At 37.9% G+C, this 21,328-nt stretch overlaps 1 protein-coding gene across 1 annotated transcript; it reads left to right on the forward strand.

Moving 5' to 3' along the window:
- Positions 1-4,723: 4,723 nt before the first annotated feature.
- On the forward strand, positions 4,724-20,169 carry LOC119907070 (cell division control protein 42 homolog). The gene is made up of 6 exons (XM_038724635.1): positions 4,724-4,807; positions 8,920-9,024; positions 14,671-14,743; positions 14,988-15,097; positions 15,458-15,655; positions 16,475-20,169. The coding sequence occupies exons 2-6, from the start codon at positions 8,920-8,922 to the stop codon at positions 16,562-16,564; spliced, it is 576 nt and encodes a 191-aa protein (XP_038580563.1). The 5' UTR covers positions 4,724-4,807; the 3' UTR covers positions 16,565-20,169.
- Positions 20,170-21,328: the final 1,159 nt, after the last annotated feature.

Genomic DNA, 21,328 nt, shown 5'->3' on the forward strand with positions numbered 1-21,328 from the left:
AGGTTTTATTGTCCATTACAGTAGAAACCCACACACTCTTTTTTTCACTTCAATTATTCTCCCTGACATCATGAAGGGCTTTTTTTTGTCATGCCCCAACCAATAAGAAATGAGTGACATATCTGTCCTGTCGCAACAGCCGTTGCTCGGAGCAGTTGTTATTTCTGTAAGTTACCCCACAACAACCCTCACAGCTGCACCAATCTCATCCACACTGCCATTTTTGTGACAATATTTTTTTCCAGGATGTAGCTACTGTTGTGAAATATTCCTCTGCGTTACATCGCATTCTCATCACACCCTGAACCCTGAACATAACCTCTTTATCTGACCTTGACTCTTGTGCGCACAAGCTGCTCTCATCCCCCTGCTCATCCCATCTGTTTTGTAGCCAGCGTAACTACCTCTCACGGTTTCTCATCAATTTGTTCTCCGAGAGCGCACTGCTTCCAGAAGTCAACTCTCAAGGGTTAAGCCAGTAGATGCTAAAATAACAGATCATGACAGGTACCTTGATATCTTTATAGGAAGATGAAATCTCCATTCTTAATATCCTCAGCAAAGCTCTGGGGGCAAGCAAAGTGACCTCAGACCTATTTGAAGATAAATTGAAGATGTGGGCAGCAATTCAACGATCTAGAGCCAGGCTCATGGAGCAGAAGAAGCTAGCTGGCTTCTGTTTGTTTTTTGCTTGCACGTTTTGTTAGTTTTATCGCAGAATTTTGGTTCAAGTGTTGACGAGGACCTACATTTAAGGCATCAGGTGATGTATGAATTATAACTTAAGTTGTCACATAATTACTACAATGATTCATTGATGGTAAAATGCTACAGTCAGCACCTTACACACAACATGCAAACCATGCAGCACACTTTAGGTGTACTGAAACTGTCAAATTCCTGCACATTCATCCTGTTTGGCGGTTACAGTAAACTGTGTTTCCGATGAGATCTCCGCATTTGTTTTACTTCCTTTGTTCACTGCAAATTCATGTTGAGCAGCGTCCTTGCTGCTCTAAAAACAGACTGGTGAAGCTGTTAATGCCGACTGGAGGGTGACACTGATACACATTGACAGGGCAACAGGGTGAAGCCACTGTGTGTTGTGTGTGTGTGTGCTTATGTCTTTTTGTGTTACATTTGTGTATTATAAAATCTCTCTGCCTGGGCGAATAGTATCTTGGTGTACCAGTTTTCGGGGGGTTTTGTGTATTTATGTGTGTTTTTGTGCACAGATAAGTACTCTATACACCTACAGTATGTGCATGTGTGTGTGTGTGTTAGAGTGTGAGCATGTGAGATAATCTATAATTAAATTCTTGAGTTTAATGGGATTATCTTTGGGAGACAAGCAGCACAACGTCCTTGACATCCATCCCCCCGGTTAGTCACGGGTGAGCGACTGATAAAGACGCACACACACAAATACAGAGAGAGAGAAAGATGAAGAAGGGGTGAGAGAGGAGAGACAAACCAGGAGGCAGCCACAAAGAGAAGAGGAAGCAGTGAGGAGAGATCAAAGAGCGAAGCAATGCTTGTGAAGTGAGGGAAAGAGAGAAGCCATCCTGAGGGAAAGGGTAATGGTGAAGTGCCTTGCATTGTAATTATCTCATTTTCTGCTGCGTTACCACTGAAGGTCGACTGGCCTTTCCCTCAGCGAGCTCCCCTCCACCTACAGCACACCTCGGCCAGCCAGGCCAACCAAAACAAACACTTTCATCCCAATTAAAGACATAACACAGAAGATCTTTATTATTTTGTTTCTGCCTTTCATAGTTTTCCATTGATTTCTTGTTGATAAAATATCTGTGTATCAGTGCTCCTGCTAAATACTCAATCTGAGAAACTCCCTAGTTGAGGTCTTTGATTGACTTTTATGCCCTACAACATACCAGACGCTATGTTTAGATACTATCCATACATAAAATCTATCAGTATCAGTGTCAAAACTATTGATTGATTAATAGAACTGACAAGGCACAGAAAGTCAGCCTTGCCAAAACTTAATACTTGACTGTGCTCTGATCCAAAATTGTCTTCCAGGTAGAAGGCAATTCATCTACGAGCCACTCATCTACCTTTTCTGATAAATGTACAGGCAGCTTTGTAGGTCTGAACCCAGCTCCCACTGTCATCCTCTATTATCCAATATCTGTTCAGTAAAGCAGAAAAGAATCACTTGGCGTCCAATCATCCATACACAGAAATGTATGGCAGGTAAACCTATTTTACTTCACTTTACTTCATTATCAATATCAATATCCCTTTTATTTACAGCACACTTAAAACAACCAAAGTTGACCAAGGTGCTTTACAGGTTAAAAAAACAACAATAAAACAGTATTTACATAGTAAAAGTACAGCAATAAAACATTATAACATATAGTTTATGATATAAAGTGATATTAAAATTGCCAGGGATAATAACTCAGATGTGGTTTTAAAATTTAAAGTGTTGGGGCGGTTCTGATGTCTGTTCCAGAGTCTCGACTGAAAACTAAAGGGGACAGAGCGTTTGCTGTCAGGGCCCCGAGGCTCTGGAACAGCCTGCCCGAGGAAATCAGGTCGGCTGAGTCAGTGAACTCTTTTAAGTCCCTTCTTAAAACATACTTTTATAGGAGAGCCTTTCCTGTTCTTATTAGACTTTATTTTATCCCTTTTATTTTATTGTATTTTACTTATATTAATTTTTCATGCTCTTATCTTGTTTTTTTGTATTATTCTTTACACTTGTTAAAGCACTTTGTAACTTGTTTTTGAAAAGTGCTCTACAAATAAGGATTATTATTATTATTATTCTGATATGGACTGGCAGGTTGTGTGCAGCTACACCAAAGGCTCAGTCGCCTCTGGTTTTAAGACTGCTTCTGGGTACATCCAGGGGGAGATTGGCTGATCTCAACACTCTAGCTGGAGTGTGAACGTGAATAAGCTCTGTTAGGTAAAGCGGAGTTAATCCATTGAGGCATTTAAAAGTTAAAAGTAAGATTTAAAAATCAATCCTGTAATGAACAGGAAGCAAGTGGAGGGAGCGCAACACAGGTGTGATGTGGTCCCTCTTTTTCTTTCCTGTCAGGAGGCGGGCAGCAGCATTTTGGACTAACTGCAGGCGATGAATGGAAGACTTGTCTTATCCCACATATAAGGAGTTACAATTGTCAATACGGGAAGTTATGAGTGCATTAATCACCCTCACTAAATCTTTGGGAGAGAGATAGGCCTTTACCTTGGCTATAGTTCTCAAGTGGAAGAAGCAAGATCTAACAGACATTATCTACATGTATAGCATGAAATACATCTTAAATTGTAATTCATTCCATTTATGTCTATAACATATATCCACAATATTATCCTGCAAATGTACGTGCAGTACCTGAAGTAGATGAGGAGGGAGAGAGAAGCTACGGACAAAGGTAATACCAAATAATTGCCATTTCAAAAAGGACTTTGTACTGAAAACAGCACCAGTCTGTACTTCATCTCCCTCTGGTGGTTTTTAAGAAACTAGCACATGTTTCACTGTGTAGTAATTCTCAGTGAAAAAAAAAAAAGAGTCAGAATAGCTGTGGAAATACTATAAATGCCAGTGTTTTGGATTGTTCGCTCATAAATGGATCATCAATATAATGATTAAATGACAAGTTACATTTTTTTATGTCAATAGCAGTTAAGCTATGCAATTAACCACAAATATTTGGTTTACTTATAAGTGAACATCGATCATATCTTTAAAAATGGACCCACAGATGTTGCTGACCTGTCGTGACGCTGCATTGAGGGGCTGTTCAAAATATCTTAAGTCAAGTTTAACCAACTAGGAAAACCATTTCTTTATGGAGCCTTTCCCAAACTGTTGCCACAAAGTTTTATATTGTCTAAAATATAGTATACTTTAGCATTATGCTTCAGTGTGGAGCCTCACTTGACCTTGGGAACAGACCACTGCGACATATTCTAAACTCAAGGTTCACTTACTGTCTTTTTCCATCTAACCCTTCCTTCTTCAGTTAATGGAACTTGCTCAGGTGTCATCATGTCAGCACAGAAGTGGTCTTAAATTTCTTTACTTTTTTTAATTTGTCTACGTGTGATGATGTAAATGAGGTGGGCAAAATATTAGAAACATTTAAATCACAATAAACTTTAACAGCACCACAAACAATTATTGATATTGATAATTAAAATAGTTTAAACAACACCTCTCTTAAACAGTTTTTTTTTTTAATTACCTACTTAAGTGGATTTGTCAAAATGCTTTTGGCCATATAGCAACTGGATAAAAATATTTGCCTGCCTGAAATATTTCAAACATGGACCAAACATCACAAAGTCACTTTTTTCTAACTAATGGGTAAAAAAATTGTTCAGTCATTAATATAACTATTTAAAACTAAATAGTCCAAGAAAGTTATTTAAATAGTAATGTAGACAAAAAGAAACAAACAGTGGGGGATTGTTGATATAGACAAATTAAGTGTTGCAGGCAGGCAAGTAATAATAAAATATATATTTTTAGGAAGTCGTTTTTAAAGCCAGAATTTTTAACAGAATTAACGTAACGTTTGAATATATTCAACACACGTACAAGGTGAAATTAGTTTGTCATTAGATTTGAGAAAAATATGGAAACCAGATGTGACGTTGTGGAAAGAATCATAATGCATTTTAATAACAACATATTCCGCGGCCCTTGAACATACCACAAATCATATTTCCGACTTCCGCATGGGGGACGAGGGAGTTTACGGGAAGCACTTGAACGTAGCACAACATTCAACCAGCACTCCAGCGGCTGAGAGCTGACAAGGTAACTTAGTAGCTGTCACTGTCTTTAACTATGATTTACTGTCGATAAATATTGATAAATCAGCAGAGAAACAGCAGTATACTTTAGAGTGACTGTTTTCATTGTTAAAACTGTGATTGTTAGCCTGCAGACAGCTAACTCTGCCAACCGGCAGCTGTCAAAACAAACGATTTCCTTCACAGCTAACTAACTCTGCTAGCTTTGATGTTAAATCTCTGCTGAAAATTACCGGTGTGTTGGTGAAACAGAGCAACTTAAAGCTTGAGTTTCTATGAGACAGTAAACACGCTGTCCCTCAAAGGTGTTTCTTTGTCGTTATATTAATTTTAAACTCATTAAAACAGGCCTTTTTTGTTGTGGGTGGGGGTCCGGCGGATGTAACTTAGCTAAACGTTATACCGACCTAACTTGGCTAACGTTGGCTAGCTTCGCAAGAGTGAACTTCTCAACAGTTGGTTGCTTATAAATAAATGTTGTCAACAAGTAGTGACATCATCGTTTCAGAGCTTTAACTCTGCACAAACAAACTAACTGACGAGCTGGCTTGCGATAAAGACTGTAAGTAGGAATTTGTACAAGAAGTTTTCTATGCGGAAGTGACACTAAAGTTAAGTTCATACAAAAAAGTAACAGTAAACTTGGGCTGTGATGTTTTGTGGCAGCAGTATTGAAGGAATGACAACATTGATTTATTTTCCAGTAGGCAAATGGATTTTGGAGTCTTTGTTTCCTCATTATATGTAAACTAAATTGAAACGTTTGCTTTCATTTCACATTGTAAAGATGAACTGTCTGCTTTCATTATGAACGTTTTCATTTATGTTTTTACTGGTAAGAGTTAAATAACAATTAGTTGATAAATCAATAAGTTGATGGTGTTGAAATCAATTTGATAATTGAACACTCTAAGGTTACAGCTTCCCAAATATATGGATTTGTTGTTTTTTTCTGTTGTGTGTGTAATTTTAAACTAAATGTGTTTGGATTTTAGATAGATGGCCTTTTCTCACTAAATCTATCAATCATTTTCATTATCATCAATCAGCAAATTATTGTTGCAGTGAATCGTTTACTTTGTATAAGGGAAAAATGCCTAATATGACTTGTCAAAGTCCAAATTTAGATACCTTTTTTTTATCTGAACATGGTATCAAGTCCTCAGGTCTAAAAAACTAGAACCAGAGAATGTTTAGAATATCACTTAAACAATGAAACTATTAGTAGGTTATCAAAATAATTGCTGATCAATTAATCATTTCAGCTGTACAATAAATACGGTTGCCATTTGTGGTCATATATACACATAAACATTAATGCCCCCTACATATATCAGTACTTCAGTTCAGTTCAAAGAACTTTATCCCCAGTGGGGCAATTAAAAAGTAAATGCAGCAGAGCACACACAAGCATCGTTAATAAAACAATTTTTTTTAATTTAAGCGGTAATATTTGGACATTTTATATAGAAATGGGTAAATTCATTCACAAAGAAAATAATCCTATAATTTTGTGACATGACTAGGACAGACTGCAACTAAGTATAACTTTCATTAACCTTAATTCATCTGTAGGTTCCCAGAGCAATCAGATGCTGCATCTTGCGAAACAGGTTCAACCTGATTCAAACACTGTGAGGAAGAAGTGCATTTTAAATACATGTTTGCCACTGATAGCTGCATTTTCCAGTATTGTGTGGACGTGTATGTGAAATATCTCTAGGAATAGTTTATGCAGACATAACTGGTGTCATCGTCCCTGCAAATGACCAGTTAGTTTGTCCCTGACTCATCAGAGTTCAGCTGAGCGCTGCCCCTGCCAAAAGGCCCAAACAAAGAGCCAGTGATAAAGTGGCAGCCCATACCCCTTTACCATTGTCCTCCTTAATGAAGCGCCAGCCTGGGTATGTGAGCTGCTCAGCGTCTGGGTGGTCACAGGATCTCCAACCAGTGTGTAGTAAACACCGTGTTACACATCTACCACTGTTTCTGTTAACTGGTGTCACATTTGGCCTTCTTACTGACGCTCATGGCATCTCAGTCAACGAGCCACCTGATGCAAATGGACTGAAGGCTGCAGGTTCTTTACATGCAGCTTAAACATACAGGACAAGAAAAAGGGGCGGGGATTTTCCTTTTGTCGACAGGCTATAAGTTATTCTCAAAGTTAGACATGTAAAAAAATCATATCATTTTACTAACCACCACTGTGTTTTGACACTCTCCGTTGTCAGCTGGTTTGGGTCACTTACCCTCAAAAATAGAACTAGACTGCAGGATATTGTCAAATTCTGCGGCAAAGTTGCACGGACGGTCTTGAATGACCTTCCTCATCTGCACAAAGTTAGGACTTGCTGATCCTAGGCAACCCCTATCTAGGAGTTTATGCTGCTTCCGCCTGGCCGCAGAAAAAACCTGCCAAGATACTGGACCAATACACTTAAAAACTAATTTCTCCCTGTTGCCATTGGCCTTTTAAATAATTCACTGTAATTTTCATGTTATATTTATTGTGCATTGTCTGTCAAATGATTATGTAGTTACTGCTGGCTGCACAACAAATTCCCACTTAGGGATGATAAAGATGTACTTGATCCTAGGATGTAGTAAGCTTTTCAAAGTGTCTCTCAGAAATCATGTGCCGCTGTTTTTTTTCTTGTTTTAGTGTATTGTTTTCATTATCTATTGATTTGAAATTGATCTGAATTTATTTGTTGATTAAGAAATTAATTGTTTGATGTTAAAAGAAAATGCTCATCGCAATTTCCCAAACTCCAATGTTGACATTCATATTTGAGAAGCTTGAAGCAGTGAATTGTTGGCATGTTTGTTCAAAATATTACTTAAATTATTCATTGATGATCAGAGTAGTTGCCTGTGGATTTATCATTTCTACTTTTAGTGTAAAGTTTCAAAAGGAGTGATAGCAATCTTAAAACCCTAATGCATCTCTAAGAGTGCTTTCACACACCTAACCTGTTTGGTTCGGTTAAAACGAACCCCGGTACGTTTGCCTGGTTAGTGCGTTTCATTTGGGTTATTGTGAAAGCTGTCATTCAAACTGTGGTGCGGACCAAACGACCGCAAAAAGACCCTTCACAGGAGGTGGTCTCGGTCCCAAATGAACTCTGGAACGGTAAATTTTTTGGTAGGAACGTGATCCGACCCAAGTTTTTTGTCTAACGTGACGATTAGCATGTTGTTGTACGTATTCAAAATGAGCTCCCTTGGTCTGCTTGGTTGTCTGAAGGCAGCAGTCTTCTTTATAGTATTGTATTTTCAAGATGTTTCCTTGAAGTGCATTCGGCATTCTGCTGGTTTAGTATTGCCTGGTAGATTGACCAGATAATTATGAGCAAATATCAATTGTGCCGTTGCTCCATGTTAAACTGCATAGCAATGGTTTCTCTTATGGGAATATGCAATAGTCCAGAACACAGGACCTTCTTAGTGTATTCACTTTCTTTTGCCCCCGTCCCAGACACATCTGACCAATAAGCGGAGTTCTCACATGGTTTGTAGTGATGTGTTTTAGTTCCTGTAGTATCTTGCAGAAAAGATTCCCCACCATCCCCGTTTGTCAACTCTCAAGAAAAGCAGCAATTTTATTACATTTGCTGTCTGGATCCACACATCCTGGTTACTGTACCTTGACCTTGACAATTTTGACTGCTTACTTATGTAGTATCATTAACTGCCTAAAAAACCCTTTACTAGAGTTATTTACTTTGTCCAGATGTGGGACTGAAGGATCATGAATCTGTTTGGATTTGTGAAGCTGTACCACTGGAATTAATTGGTTTGGTTTATTATTATTGATATTGGTCTAGGATTTACAGTGACTTGTATGTGAACCAATCAACCCTTTTCAGGTGTAAATTAAATAGTCTTTATGTATTTTTGAATATGCAGGTTATTTTACGCACATAAAGTTTGAATTTTCAAAAAACGTGTTGTTAAATCACTGTTTGGACAAGTTGTGTCTTTATATGTTATCTTTATATTGTAATTTTCCAGTGATCTTTTGAATAACCAAAGACTTTCTCTCCCTGCCTCACGTTCATTCTTCCACTTTTTCCTCTCTGTTTCTTTACTCCTTCATCTCCTCCTCCTCAGATGCAGACTATAAAGTGTGTGGTGGTGGGTGATGGTGCTGTGGGGAAGACTTGTCTGCTCATCTCCTACACCACCAACAAGTTTCCCTCTGAATACGTCCCCACGGTGAGTGACTTTGCTCCCACAAATAAACCCACTGACACTTTTTATTTACTGCAGCAAACTGATGATAACTGACATGAAAGTTCTGCAAATGTACTGTAGCAAGTTTCACTTACTGTCTTTAACACTCAGTGCCCCTGTAGATCTTTGCTGTCACACAGGAAGTGATACTTGGTTTGTCTCGATTAAACAAACATAAAACGGACTGTGCAGTAAATCAAAATAGATTAGGCGGCACAGTGGTCTCTTAGCAAGAAGGTCGCGGGTTCAAACCCTGATCGTCCCGGCCTTTTCTGTGTGGAGTTTGCATGCTCTCCCTCTGTGTGGGCTTCCTCCGGTTGCTCCAGTTTCCCCCACCATCAAAAAAACATGTTAGGTTCTCCAGTCAGTGCCGTTTGACCAGACACTGATAAACATCTGGAGTTGTTCCCCGGGCGCTGCACAGCGGCTGCCCACTGCTTCCTTGTGGGATGGGTTAAATGCAGAAAATGAATTTCGCATCATGTGTATGTGACAATAAAGTATCTTCTTCTTCTTTTAAAAAACATCACAATACAGATATTTCTGTATTTACTGTGCGCACATAGTTTTCCTTTTCAATAATGGATTATACTGGGTGATTTAGATAATCTGGTGAAACTGTTTGCTTACTTACAACCTGTTTAATTGCCTGACTGTGTGAGAGTTTTGCCTTGTTGGACTTCATTATAGCCGTGTTGTAGATCTTAGATCCCAGAAAACAACGAAATTAAAACCCACTTTGGAATAAACAAATAGTTCTTGCCAGATTGATACCACTGTTATGTCTGTAAGTTAACTATCAACCTGGAGACGGTTAGTTTAGTTTACTATAAAGACTGGAAAATGGGGGGGAAACAGCTAGCCCAGCTCTGTCCAAAGGTAACAAAATCCGCTTAAAGCTCACCAATTAAATTGAAAATAATTTCCCAGAATCTCAAAGGTTCAGAGGGCTGGACCCTGCCAGTACCATTGACCCTGTAGAAACCTAGACGTATCCCTCCGCAGCTCCACCCTGTCGTCCAAATATGGTCACTTGGTGATGGCCAGTATGCCAGATCTGAGGCTTTAAAACGAACAGGTGACTTCCTGGTCGCTACGTCCACTTCTTTTATACAGTCTATGGTAGAAACATGCATTCATTAAAGGGGAACAGCTGTTTGAGATAAAGAAGTTGTCTTTCACACTTGTATGTTGGTGATGGCAAATCTTCACGGTATCCGGTGCTTGCTGTTTGGTTGGAGTCTGCGTGTGCATATTCTGTATATGTGGTTGCTTATTTACATGTACCTGCAAGTTAGAGTTTGAGATTCTCTGGAGTATGTCTCCCTGCATTCTTCTGTTTGAGGTTTTTCTATTCAGAAGTGTCGTGTCATGCTGAAGCAGCACGATGTTGAAGCAGCCTCACAGGCTCAGTCTGATATAAAATGTGGTCCATCACCTCAGCTCGACTGATCTTGCACGCTCTGAAAACGGCTGACTGACTGTTGACTGGCAGGACTGTCCTGATGGAGATATCTTAAATGTCCCTAATTGATGGGCAGCTTCACTGATTGCTGACTGCTGTACGGTACCGTGTCTCTCTGTCAGTAGTCAGCACGCTTTGATCTGAGGATTGCAGAACCAACAGTGCTGACTCAACTTTCTCTTCCTCTTCCTGTCTGTCTGTCTGTCTGTCTCTCTGTCCCTCACACATCCCCCCCCCCCGCCATGATTTTTAACCATTTGTTATGAAAATGTCAGTACTGTCCCAACACCTGCAATATATTTATTTTCCGTTATGTATCGATTAGGGGTGGGTAACTGGATAAAATGTGTTTTCACTCATCAATCATTAATAGTTAAGGTTATTACACATTGTGTTGTAATTCTGAGAATAAAGTTGTAATATTAATTTAAAAATACAGTTGTAATATTACATGACTAAATGCGTAGTATTTAGACGATAAAGTTGAAGTATATAGAGAAAAATAGTTTTACTCTTTTGGAGATAAAAGTTCTGTGTTTCACAGATGAGCACATTATTTTTAGCCTAAATCTAATTATAACATAAGACATTTTGTTCTCTAAATACAAAACCCTTTATCTCGTAATACTATAACATAAATATCCTAATATCAAGACTTTTCCTGTAATATTATGACTTGTTTTTTTTACTTTATTTCAGTGGTCCTAAATACTCTGTTGCAGTAAGTAACAACTGTGAAATTCTTCTATATAATAATACTCATTACATAGCTCCCACTCATCCAGGCTGCTTAACAGTTTGGTCTGAAACAAGGATGTTTGTATATTTTTATTCCTTATTGTCCCATTGTTTTGTGACGCCCATTGTTTTTATTGCATACACATCATTCTGTTCCTGCCAGTATAATCCTATTGTTAGTAACAGCCATATAACTCCATGCCAAACGCTGGAGTTATATCGTACACTTTGAATGATAATATTGGTCTTTAATTCAAGCTAATGTTACTGCACACATCCTCTTCATCCATGCTTGTTCTTCTCTTCACTTTTAGTATGAAAAACTGCTTCTGCAGAGTGAGAGCAAACATATAGAAATTTTCCGTTTTGTCTTTACTTCATTGTGTTTGTGTTTTCACGTCAGTGCTGCATCTTGTTGAGTTTCTTCCTGTCAGTCCCCTGACCGCCACCACAATAAGAAATCAGGAGAGAGGAAGTCTCCTCCAGGAAATAATCCCTCAGAAATATGTCGCCTTTCTAGAATCTCATGCCACATCCGTAACCTTTTAAGTGGAGTGTCTTTGTTAAGCAGTTCACTTCAAGCTATTGTATAAAGCTTAAACAGAGAATGACTGAGCAAACATGTAAATCAGTTGTAGAGAATTTTAAAACACTAAATAACACAACTGATAACTGACCACTTCTCCATGTAGCTCTTTTCCACACTAACCACTGTGTTGTGATCAGGCAGTTTCTAGCAGCGTCTGTAGTCTGAGCTCTGTCCAAACACATCATCACCCTGTCGACCAAGCTTGCCTCTTAGTTCTGGAAAAAACAAAACGGCTAACATTTGATAAAGTTAGCTGACTCTTTACTGAACGACTAGATGAAAACGACACTCTCAGGCACCGCCGACCGTCTTTCCCCGGTCCGGGAAGGCTGGGGTTTACAAAAACAGTGTCATGAAAAATGACTTGAACAGTACAGTACAGTATCTTTTTGTCCATTTAGTTCTGAAATGTGTTGTTGCGTCAGTTTCCTTTTGTCTGTGTTTTTGTTTTAAAATAGGAAATGAGAGTTTGAGAGTTGTGAAAGACAAACATCTCAGCTCATGGGAAATGAATGTTTAGATTGTATAATAATCTCCCAAACATAAATCAGCTAACATCATTCAGACTGAATGAATGAAGAGAAACATAATGAAGAAGCAGATTTGATTGTTAAACCTTTTCATTTCATTCGTAACTTTAATCTTTGCTTATTTAGGCACAAATATTTATTTTTAAATAAACTTTTTTTTATACATATAAATAATGTATTCAAGGTCATATCTGTACAAAAGAGGTCGTATAATGAAACCTGGAAAAAAAGGTATTTAAACTGAACATTAAATATATTTCCTAAAACTTGGGTTGGGTTATACAGAAGATTAGATGTTGTTTGAAGTTACGTTATACAAATAAATTGGTATATATTTTTTGTGCTGATAACTGCATTTCTGTACCAATACCAAAACTTTTTCAATAGTAGTTTTTTTACTTTTAGAAATATAATAATAATAATATTTTACAAATGCTGCTGTTCAAGAACTTTGGTTGAATAAAATTAGTTTTATATCAGGGATCTGATCAAAGAATCAGTTATTAGGACTACAAGGCTGACCAGTAATCATTTCATGAAGAGTTTTTTGTGATTGAAACTTAAATATCATTAGAATCACGTAGTTTTATATTTTTATACGTTCTGAGATGACAACTGTTGCCATCTTGTACAGTTACCATGATTACAGGCTGTTGTTTTCTTAACACAGTCTATACCTGCTTTTAATACCTGAAAGTCAACATACCCAGAGACACATTTTGCTCAGTACCAAAAAAGTGTGAGGTTCGATATGGCCCAAGATGTTTGATATATTTTTTAAGCAACAAGCGTTTCCAGTCACATAATATGAGAATTCCTGTTTAAATAAACATCAACAGATACAGGAGTAACGCTTGAATCCATGTTTGTAATATCTGATATAGTTTACTCTCCTACAGGCTACATCCTCCTCTTTATCTGGAACCCTGTCTGTACATACTCAGCTTCATTAAAAAACCAAACAGTGTCTGCAGGCTACAGAAGACCGCAGCAGGTTGACGCGTTGAAGTCGTGCTGTGTATTCAAGCAGGCACAGGGACTATAAAACCTGCTTAAGCTCCCTTCCAAACTCAGGGAGCTGAGGTCCGCAGGCATGTTGGGACCGCGCTGCTTCTTATTGTACTTGGCAGCAGCCTGAAGGTACAAGAGTGATGAAACAGTGAACCGAGAGAGACGGGCAGACAGAGAGTCTGTTCACCTGCACGGTGGCGAAACAAAACTCCCTTTACTGAGAGCATTCAGCTTGTTTCCATACGTCTCACAGGCTATTTACATTCACGGGAAATGTTTTTCATCTATTTAATGCAAATTGAATTAATCATTTGAATGCCTTTTGATTCATTAAAGGCCCCGGGAAACCTTCTTTGTCTCCTCTTGCTATAGTTGCTATAGCTTGTCTAAAGTTACCGTAATGCTGGTTATTTCACATGATTTCTGGTTTGATGAAGGCGAGGCTTTCAAACGATATGTCACCTACTTCCACCTACAAATTATAATATAATAATATAGAAAAAAGAAAATTAATTTGACAGTCAGGGAGACGACGCCCACACAGTCCTGAAGAAGTATCTCGGTTCCAAACATCTGAATTGCCGCCCACGTCTCTGATTAGCTCAGAGAATGAGTCTAAAGTTGTGCTCATGTTTCCCACAATTGGTGAAATATAATCATATGTTTGTTCCTGGGATTAACACTATGCGTCATCTTCCTGTGCAAGATCCAGAAAAGTTGCAACTAGTCTGGGAGTCAAACCCTTGTTCAAACCCTCTGACCTTTTGACTTGCGCAGGTAGGGGGGAGACAATGTGGCTAAAGTTTTGGCCCCAATAGCCCAATTTACCAATTTGTACTATAAAATGCCCACTTCAGTGGGAAAATAGTTTAAATGATTTACTCATGTTTGTTTGGGCACAAGCATCCTAAGAGAAAACCTCAGTCCCTGAAAGGACTACAATGATGTGAAACCTTTTGCTGTGTGTGTACTTCTATCTTTGTGAGAACCAGTATGAGTTTCAGAAAATTTAAGAACATTATTTGAAACTGAAGACATTTTTGCCTGTTTGGTTAGAGTTACGGGGAATGAAGGTCCTTCTCTCTTTGGTTGGGAACTCCCAAGCCTCATAAAGATAGAAAGTGTACTTCCTGTTTTGATTTAAAGAATGTTCGAGATCATATGTCTTTTATTTTATTTTTTACTTCCTGTTTTCACCTCTCTCTCTCCGTCTTTCTCTCCAACCTCTAAACCCTGTCCTCCCCTCATTCCTCTCTTCTGTCCCTCCCTCACTCCTCACCCTCTGTCTCACTTAGGTTTTTGATAACTATGCAGTGACAGTGATGATTGGCGGGGAGCCGTACACTCTGGGACTGTTTGACACTGCAGGTAAAAATGCATGTTGTTTATAAAATACTGTGTTGGTTAATGTGGGTGGTAATAGGGGCAGCAATGTAGTAGTAACAATACGAGCACCAGTATTTGTTGTAGTACTCCGAGTTTGTGACCAGAAATCTGTGAGTTTATGGGAGAGAAACTTTCTAATCTCCCTCAACAACCAATGACAATGGATGTATTTTTGCTTTACCTGCTACCTTTTTGTGCAGAGTTGTTTGTTTGTCTCCCCCTGCAGGTCAGGAGGACTACGACAGGCTGCGACCGCTCAGCTACCCTCAGACCGACGTCTTCCTTGTCTGTTTCTCTGTCGTATCGCCTTCCTCTTTTGAGAACGTCAGAGAGAAGGTGAGTCTGTGAAGTTCCGTTACTTCAGTCAGCGTCAGTGTTTCCAGCTTGAGATTAAGGTTAATTTGGCAACATAACAGAGAAGAGGTTGTATTTACAAACACTACACATGTTTCAGAAGAAAATGACGGACTTGCTTACGTACCATGAGGACAGGGCTTTCCCATAATGCTGTTTAATTTCCCAGGCTGCTGATGGGAATTTAGTCAAGTATTATTGGCATTCAAACCAGTCAAAGGAAGAAATAAAAAGAGAGGTCGGACGGAGAGGTCATGAAAACTTGCATTAAACACAAACGTATTTCATAGAGAATATCAAAGACTCATGCCTCATTCTTGTTTGGCCTTGCCGCTTTAATAGTGGGTGCCGGAGATTTCACACCACTGCCCGCGGACGCCCTTCCTGCTGGTCGGGACTCAGGTGGATCTGAGAGACGACAGCAACACTCTGGAGAAACTGGCCAAGAACAAACAGCGAGCCCTGTCCTGTGAGAGCGGGGAGAAACTGGCCCGTGACCTCAAGGCCGTCAAATATGTGGAGTGTTCAGCTCTTACACAGGTACATGGAGGAGAATAATGTAATCCTTTTACAGTGAGGAACAGGCCTGAGTCATTGAAAGAGTAGTAAAAGTAAAAAAAAAAAAAAATGCCTGTTTTCAACACTGATAACCTTCCAGAGAAACAAGCGGATCCTAGAAAAACAAGTCGGGTAAGTCATATATTTAATGAGTGGTGCAACACTGATCTCAAGAGGAGACAAGTCTGGATCTGGCTGACTTAACACAGCAGAGGACAATGATTGATTGATCACATTGCTTTGCACAATGTCGAGATAAACAAGAAATGTTTCAATTCAAGGAGTTTTTTTGTCAATGATCTTGTATTGAATGAGAAAAGTGAATACATTATTAATATTACAAAACATTTTACAAACTTAAAGAGAAAATGTTGTAGATTAAACGGGACAATAAATTACAACAGTAGTAAAGTGTTCCAATAAATTATGATTAGAGCTGCAACAATTGGTCCATTCAGCGATTAGTCGGAAACTGTTTAGATAATTATCAATTGTTTACATTGTTTTTAGAGATAAAATGCAAAAGATTTGATTGTTTTAGCCTCTTAAATGTGAAGATTTGCTGCTTTTCCTTTCCTGACATTTAGTTTTTTATATATATCATTTTATTTTTATTTTTTTGAACTGTTGATTCACATTTAAAGACGCCATCTTGGACATTTTTTACTGATTTCTTGGGTTTTACAGACCGAACGATAAATCAAGAAAATAATAAGTTGATTAATTGACAATTAAAAACCAGTAGTCACAAACCTGATAGTGCAGCCTAGCGATATTTTGCCTTTTTTTTTTTTCTTTCAGAGGGGACTGAAGAACGTGTTTGACGAGGCCATCCTGGCAGCTCTGGAGCCTCCAGACAACAAACCCAAGAAGCGCTGCTCCCTGCTATAGACAAGAGGACACAAGAGGACACAAGAGGAGGAGGAGGAGGAGGAGGAGGAGGTGGACGGGGTAGACACATGTTTAGACACAGTGCCTTCAGCCGTAGTGACGTAATGTGGGTGTGGTGTTGGAACAGAAGGGCTCTCGACAGGCTTTATTTTCATCATAGATACGTGTCGCTATAATATGACTAATACATTTGAGCAACACTCCTCACTAACCAGGAAACAGAGTTTTAATTATAGGAGGAGGCAGGTTGATCAATAGAGAGGTTTGGACCTCAGATGCCTTTAAAGATACAAACAGTGGATGGAGTCACTGTTACAGCTGAAACTGGCAACCACCGTCTCAAAATGATGACATTTCTCAAAAGATTTTTACTCAAGTCTTAGTTTAAGAATAGAATAAAATGTCTGAAAGTTATATTTTGGGTTTGATCAGTGTACACAGTTGTAGCTGCCCTGTTATGTTTATTGAAATCTATTGTGAACTTGAGCTGCTTTATCACAACTTCTTTTCTCTTCCACCTCAGTCAAACTAAAAAAGAACTGTCTGTTTATTTTATTTCTAGCATTTCCAGGTCAAAGAACAACAAACTGGAAAGACATTGAAATATATTGTTGCATTTTCGCAGTACAACTACAAACTTTTGTGGATTTAGATTTGTCCGGAATCACACCGTCAAATCAACATAATTCTTGGAAAAACTTTGAAAATTGAGTTGACAGCTACATTGTCACACTTATAAGTGATAAAAAATGTGTCTGAACTCCGTGGTCAAAAGTCAGATTAAGTTTTATCTTTGTTCCAGCAGGCTGAATTCTTCATATATAACCTAGTAATAAAAATGATGCAACATCAATGGTATTTTCTACCGACCACCACTCTGATTTAAAACAAAGAGAAGAGGAGCAGGTGGAGCAGAAATAAAGTAAAACAATAATGCTGGTTTTATTTTAAAGAGACGGACATTAACCAGTGTACCAGGGCTTCAACAGTCAGAGCGTTGAGAGTGTTGTTGCTAAAAAAAAAATGGTGTTGACTGTAACCTGACTTCATCCATATCATTAAAAAGAGTTTCATATTACTTGGATCAAAACTGGCAAATTATAGTTTCAGTAGAGCTTTACTGACTTCTGCTGCTAAGTCTAAAAGACAATATGCACGCATGTACATGCAGTGATTAATAATGCCGACATGCATATTAGCAATAATTTAACTAGAGCAATGATTGAAGCTGCAAACTCGACAGCCTTGCTATCGTGGGTAAAACGGTGCTTTCCAAAAATGTAATTTGTTCAGAAATAGATTATTTAGACCTTTTTATTTGGAACAGAAATAGGTTGAGTCAAAGACAAATGGTCAGACACTTTCCTCGAGCCATCTGGCAACATGAAAAACATGGAGTAATCACAAAATTTGGACGTAATAATGTTTGATTGTCACTATGGCCTCGGCTTTTCAAAAGTCCTTTCTCTGCAGTCATGCTGCCTTTTCTCTCCGCTGCCGTCTCACTGTGGTCACATCCTGAACCCTCAAACTCCACATTCACTAGAGAGTCATTCACTTTTAACTGCAAACTCAAAATATTTAAGTTATTTATAAAATTTTAACATCAATAAATTAATACTGTATTCATTTTGAGACAAAAAAAAAAGAGTCGGCCTCAATGCTTTATTTTCTGTTGTTGAAGACTCTGCTGTGTCACTTTATGGCCCAAATCAGGGAAGAACACAGAGATAAGGCTGTCAGATCTTCTGCTCATGAAAATGAGTGAAAGCCAAAAAAAAACAGGATTTGGTTTTTATCTAAAAAGTCCACTGACGTGAGATGGAGGCCACTAGACCAAAGTGGTTTACAGTAATGAAACTCAAGAATGTTTTAAAAGGATATTACACATAAGATAGTCCTATTAAGGCACTGATAAAAGTAGCCTTAATTTTACAGATCATAGCTGTAAGTGCCTTAAAATATTTTTTTTCTCTTCAAGAAAGCTGCCTTCTTGCTTTTTTACCTTAAATCTGTTCATTAACTTGTTTTTCCACTTTCTGGCTGAGCCAAGATGTCAGGAAATTCTATATTTTGAAATCTATTTATGGCTAAAACACGTTTTTATTTTTCAGGGGAGGATTATTGACTTAAAGATGACATCCTAAATATTCGTCAGTACAACCCTTAGCTTAGCTTAGCACAAAGGCTAAAAACCGGCTAGCCTGCATTTTAGGGTGACAAAATCCTAATTTCTTTGTTTTTACGGTTCTGTTTTTGTACAGATTAAACAAAAGAGAAATACGTTTTTAATTAGTGAACGTTGGAAGTGCTAGTAGTTGCTTTTCTTGGTGGTTAGCACGGCTAGCTGTTTCTTGTTATTTCCCGTCTTTATGCTAAGCTAAGGTGGGCATCTTATTTCACGGCCTCAGTTTCCTAGAGGTAGCAGAAAAACGTTAAAAATGAAGCCAACACTGTTACAAACATTTTTAATGACACAGAGCTAAATGTCAACATCACACATGTTAAACTCTTCTCACTGACTCTCCTTAGAAACAACAAACTGTCACTCTCCACTTTTGCTTCAGCTTTTACTTCAGAAAATGATAAATCCCATTGCCCTTTTAACATATTGCTAAATTGAATCTAAATGTTCATGGCTAATGCTGTTAAAGCAGATGTTGCTAAAGAGCAAACATTTCTTTGACCTCCTTCACTGACCTTTGTCCACTCCGGCTTGGCTCTCCTCCTGGCCTGTCTGGAACCTCTAGTGCTGGTTGGTGTGTTGGCGCCTCCCGGAGGCTTTAAAGGGGAGTACCGCTCAGTTTAAAAGTGCATCTTGGTTGGTTCTTTGGCCCACGGCAGACTAATCAATGTTTGTGGGCATTAAAAACCTCAACTAAACCCCAGAAATCTATTTACCTATAATGTCATCAGTTAACAGACAATAGGTTTTAGAGTAACACAGAGTTGTTTGAGCAGTTTTGTCCAAATTAGCTTTGTTTTCTTAGAGCTTTGAGTCTTTTCCGAGTCATTTACTTGAAAATTACAAGTAACAAATGAAACAGTTCATTAACTGGAGATCAAAGGACTAGTGTTTCTGATTAAAGTGGAATAACTGATGATATATTTGTGTATAATAGATTATATTTTCTGGTGGGGAGTCTTTAATGCTTGTGAGCCAAAGAAATGATTGAACCCCTTAAACTGAGGTACTGCCCCATTAAAATGAACAAAAAATCCATTTTTCTTAGTTTTTGTCACTGTTTTGGAGATTACAGTTTATTCTGATAGCGTATGGATAATTACAAGTATTATATTTTATTTTTCTCTGTTCCTTTTTGTTTCTTGGGGAACATTGTTTTAGCAGTTTTTTAAACTTTTCTTTTTTAGATAGGCTATTTGTACTATTACTTGACGGTTGAGTGCCAACGGTTTGAGAGAGTCACCTGCCTCGTTTGACAAACTAAACAATCTTCATAATAAGCTTCTAATGACAGAAAAAAAAGGTGCAGAGCAGCAGCTGCAAATGTTACAGATGTAGAAAAGGGCTGTGTATTGAAAGAAGAATGTAGGAACTGGTGGGTGTTCGGAAATAATAAAAACAGTACTTGAATGTTGTTTCACCTTGACTTGATTTTATTTTTCTTATTTCATATTTGAGCCACTTCTTTATCATCTGCACTTTTTCTGACGTTCTTTAGTCTTAATAAAATTGCTTTGTCTTGAACAGAAATGCAAAAAAAGAAATGAAATATTTTATTATCTTGTGATTTAAAGGAAAAACAATCCTCAGATTTAACTTTTGTATTCTTTTAATAACAGATACGGGGACATTTAGCATGTATAAGAAATCCTTTCAACCTCAATGGAATGGCAACATTTTCTTAAGTGTGAATTTTCCAAATAAATTTTCCTTTTTTCCTTTTTTTGACAAACATGACTCTCTTTTAACACCTTTAAATTAAAGACTAAGATGGAGTATGACAAGAATACACATTTGTAAACGATAAAACAGAAGTAAAATTCAGCTTAAGTTATTGTCCCTTTTATTAACTGGACATATTTGTCTTTGAGCAAGGCGAAATGTAGAACACACACAGCCTTGAACATAAAATGCATAGGACATAAAAAAATATATATAAAACATAGTAGAAAATGTAAAATTTGCTCAAAAACCTCAAGCTCACAAATGTGAACTTTTACTTTTATTCAAACCTAAAGCTTGGGTAGTCAATTCATATCAGAGGCATTTTTTTGTTGAAATTCTCTTTAAATCCCGACAGCAATCAATAAATCAAATGCTCTAACACAAAAGTTAAAAAGAATCCAGTTCTGCTGAGACTATAATAAGCACGGCCAATCATTTAATTCGGTCTGAATCCTCCTTTAAGAAAGATTCAGCCATCATAAATGTTTTTTTAAATCATTTACTCTTTCAATATTTGAAAACATGATAAGGAGAAAGGTAAATAATTTGGCGCATTTAAAGGTTTTCATTTAACCAATAGCTCTTTTAGGAGCATCATAAACATGTAATTTTAACTACTGTGTTTGCATCAACTTGCATGCAACTTTAATTAATTATTACCTGGTTATAATTAACTATTTAAGTACAATTATTCCAGTAGCAGATTTCAGACTCCATACAGAGTCTGTTGTCTGCACACATGACATTTCGTGACCAGCAGTTTAATACAGTATCCTACAGTGAACACTAGGGGGAGATGTCCCACTGGTTTTGAGTGGGCCTGAGTGAATACAGTATGTAAATGACCCGGGCTC

Source organism: Micropterus salmoides, unplaced genomic scaffold (genome assembly GCF_014851395.1).
Source record: "Micropterus salmoides isolate LMB-PRFRI ecotype aquatic unplaced genomic scaffold, ASM1485139v1 Ms_hic_scaffold_17, whole genome shotgun sequence".
In the NCBI taxonomy this organism is placed as follows: domain Eukaryota; kingdom Metazoa; phylum Chordata; class Actinopteri; order Centrarchiformes; family Centrarchidae; genus Micropterus; species Micropterus salmoides.